Genomic DNA, 3,831 nt, shown 5'->3' with positions numbered 1-3,831 from the left:
ACATCAGGGAAAGTCACTAAGATGAACTGCAGCAATGCAAGACGTTTCGTATTCGTATAAGGTTGTTGATAAATTATACCATTCCTGTAGCTTACAATGTTCTCAGCTGGTGAGAGCTTAGGTCCTGCATAGTAGTGTATACACATATATGTCAATGCCCAATATACGTATGGTATCATTTGTGGTGCTACAACTATGTATACGAAAGGTTTTGAGCACCAAATGATATGATCATGTAACTTATAAGGCCAAGCATGGCATGCATATGAAATATAGGTTATGGCATGTTGCCCTTGCAGCGAAGCTCTACCCAATGGTGGCATCAAAAGAGTAGATGTGAGCAATCAGATGATTACATACAGTTTCTTCAAAGTACTACGTGCACTTCTTTAGCTTGACTCACAACTCCACTTGTATCAAATTAGTTCATAATAGTTAGCCCCATACAGCTTTATAGCACCTCTTAATACCCCTCACTGCAAGGCAGTATGGAAACAATGTAGCAAAGCCATACTCAGAAAAATGCTCTAAATTATCCACATCACAACCCCTCAACAAAGGGCCAAACAAGATATCTAGCATACACAAAATCATACTTAGAAAAATGCTCTAGATTATCCACATCACAACCCCTCAACAAAGGGCCAAACAAGATATCTAGCATACATCAAAGGGGAGGTGACAGACCACCCCATAACTGTTGTATGTTTCAACATAAAAGCCCCCAGCTTCAGAATGACAACTTGGACTAGGCCAAGCGTCTGCTCCTTGGAAATGATGCTCTGCCGGGGACGAAGGTCTTAAGGCATGCCCTGGTATATACAACTCATAAAGTGCAAGGCCTCCCCCACCAAGGTAATTGAAAGATTCCTAATCATTCCGCCATGCATATAGCAACAAGGAAAAGCCTGCTGAGCCAAGGCAAAACTCCTTACCTTTGAAGCTGTTGCTACTGGGCCACTGTAGCACTGAGGTGCACACATCCTCCGGAAACGAGCACTTCTTCTCTGCATGTTTGAAACTCTGAGATCCATGGCCTTGCAGAAGGGTTGAGGAAGAAATCCCAACCTCTCGAAGCCAGGGCTTCTCATTGGCTATGCAGGTCTGAAACATGAAAACAGCATGCCCATCACTGGAGTTGAAGAGCCAATTATGCACATCCCAAAAGACCTCTATTGGAAGGCCATCTATGAGGATTGTTTGGTTACCCCGGAACTTCCACATAAGCTGCTTCACTTGGACTACAAGCTGCTTGTCAACTTTGACTGACAGGCGCGGCTCCCGATTATTACCTGTGTGGCACTCTATGGCAATATCATGTGCTTGGCCATTCTCAAAAAACTGTGCCCTAGTAGTGTACACTTGCTTTCCAAATACATGCTCCTTCCTAGACAGCAATGTAGCTTCGATGACGGCAGATTTTGCTGGCATTTTCTTGAGAGCCTCTCTGTGCATGTCCCCCAGTAGCAGCAAAACCTCACACTCACAGGCCACTGCAAGAAAGAAACCCTCCTGAGGCTCAGGACCACTCCCATACTTTGCCCCAAAGAGATCCCATATGACAACCACCTTCTTGCCACCCATATCAAGACCCTTGGACCCTTGCTTTTTCCAAAAAAGCCATGGTTTCATCTCCACATTGCACGTGAGATGGGGGGAAGGGTAATCCACGTTGACACTGAGGCCTTGCCCCATAAGGCTCTTGCACCATGTGATAGAGATGAGCCTGTATTCTCCTGCAAGCTTGGTTTTGTACAGGCAAGTAACCATGTTCTGTGCAGATCTGATGCCTGCAACGTCCGAGACTCTAGATCCATGGTCTCCAAAGCAAGAGGGTAGCACATCCGGCATGGTGGGATCTCACTGATGAACCCTTGGTAACATGAAATGGAGTAGGAAAAACCGCACTCTGAAATCATCAAACAGGGAGCATAGGTCTACCTCTTGAAGCCATGAGACCATAAGTATGTCCAGGAGTATCATCAATGTTGCCCTTGCGAGCTTCGAGCTTCAATGGCAGCTTACACCTTCAAAGCTCGCTGTTGAGGCAGTATCCTGCTTCAGATGATGCGAACTCTAAACCAGGCATAGCTTTGATACGGGGCAGAAACGCTTAATGCGGGGTACCAGTTGTAAAAACCCTAATGCAGAGCAGATGGATGAATACGGGGCAACAATACGCAGAGGGAACCCTACTGCAGGTTCGTTTCAGGAGAGAGAAGAAATCCTCACTCCGGGACTCAGTGGAAGAAAATTGGTGACAGCACATTAGAGGAGAAGAACTGATTAGGGTAGTGCATTCGATACACAAAGCACGGCCTCCTGCCAAAGGCTAGAGAGCTGTACAGAATCCACCATAGCCACGAGCTTGCACACCTGCACAAAGTTAATGTAGAGTGGGCTGTTATTTATAGGAGCCCACCGCTAAGCAAGCTGCCAAACCTTAAATACTAGAGATACAGTTGGAAACGCATGTGACCGGGCCCCCCATTTTGCCAACCCATGGACAAAGCACATGCTTTTGTAGATTCTACCATGAAACTTTAACCATCATTTGAGCATCATAATCTTTAATTAAGCATATATTTGAGAAGTTTTAAATCTTCTAATGTGTGTATTGACACATATATACATCCACAATTGATTTCTCCTAAACAAATCATATATACATCCACAATTGATTCCTCACTTGTTGCCTCCTTGTCTTTATGACAAACATGACTCCCAACTCATACATGGAAAGCAATCACTCGCCTGTCCCTCATGGTTGGGGGGTCCTCCCCCATTCAACCGACACCCACCATCGGATGGGAGGTGTCTCTAGAGACCCCTCCCTTCAAATAACGGGATCTGTATGCCATGTAGACGTCTTTCATTTTCTTGGTGTAACTTTTCATGGGCCCTGTCAATTTCTCCTTGTACTTGACATACGGACTAGTCAAAAAATATGAATGATACCTGTCAAAAAATGGGCCTTTATGCATTCTATCAAGAAATGTATTCAAAAAGCATAATACATAGGTCTGTGTTTGCATAATGAAGAATCGTAATTATGTTTGTATAAATAGTTATATAAATACTTTAGTAGTCCTCATACGTGGCAAGAAAGGCTCATAAATATATTGAAAAAGCATAACATAGTGGTCAACTGTTTGAAATTTAGCCATAGCAATAAAAATGAATAAACACGTGTAATTTTTTAGCATTCAACCAATGTTTGTGAAAAAGCATAATATAGTGGTCAATCATTTAAAATTTAGCCATAAGAATAAAACTAAATGCACACTTGTAATTGCTTGGAATTTGTAAAGAGTAAGAAATGTTAGGTGCTTACCTAAGGTTTTCTATATCATGTATCGACTAAGAAAGCATGTTTGTTTACTCATTCTTTTATAAAATAATATTTTTAATTATATTTGTATCATATAGATTAAGAAACATTGGTTGGAAGCCCTCCAACCCTTTGTTTCTACATCAAGTTAGTAGAGCCTTGAATTGGACTTTTCAACAACCTCACTTTCCCCAATGAAGTCTTTTCAAAGACACCAATAGAATAAAGTTTCTCCGACCAAGAGATGCACCCACCCAACAAGCAAAGAATCGAAAAAGACACCACCTTGAGGAATTGAAAAAGACACCACCTTCGTGAATGAAGATTGTCTAGACAAAGAGAATAACCCTCAATCATTATACTTTTCTTGTCCTCTCTTTTCTAGCTTTCCCTATCTATAACCTTTCTCCAACTCTGTTAGGGGGAGCATAAATTTATGTAATGCATGGTATCAAGGTACTCAAACCTTTGCTTTTAGTTGCAAGGGATCAACGAGAAAA

The 3,831-nt window shown here is 42.3% G+C and overlaps 1 protein-coding gene across 1 annotated transcript; it reads right to left on the bottom strand.

Annotated features, from left to right (window-relative positions):
- Window positions 1-576: 576 nt before the first annotated feature.
- On the bottom strand, window positions 577-2,400 carry LOC147602794 (uncharacterized). Its single transcript, XM_086797713.1, has one exon. The coding sequence runs from the start codon at window positions 1,849-1,851 to the stop codon at window positions 871-873; it is 981 nt and encodes a 326-aa protein (XP_086653839.1). The 5' UTR covers window positions 1,852-2,400; the 3' UTR covers window positions 577-870.
- Window positions 2,401-3,831: the final 1,431 nt, after the last annotated feature.

The sequence above is a fragment of the Cibotium barometz genome, chromosome 66, assembly GCF_041138505.1.
Source record: "Cibotium barometz isolate CiBa-2024 chromosome 66, ASM4113850v1, whole genome shotgun sequence".
NCBI classification, from domain to species: Eukaryota; Viridiplantae; Streptophyta; class Polypodiopsida; order Cyatheales; family Cibotiaceae; genus Cibotium; species Cibotium barometz.
The sequence above is the reverse complement of the archived record's forward strand: the minus strand, read 5'-3'. Positions and strand labels throughout refer to the sequence as shown.

Coding starts and splice junctions, on each gene's coding strand:
- LOC147602794 (XM_086797713.1), bottom strand. CDS start 1,851: ATGCCGGATGTGCTACCCTCTTGCTTTGGAGACCATGGATCTAGAGTC.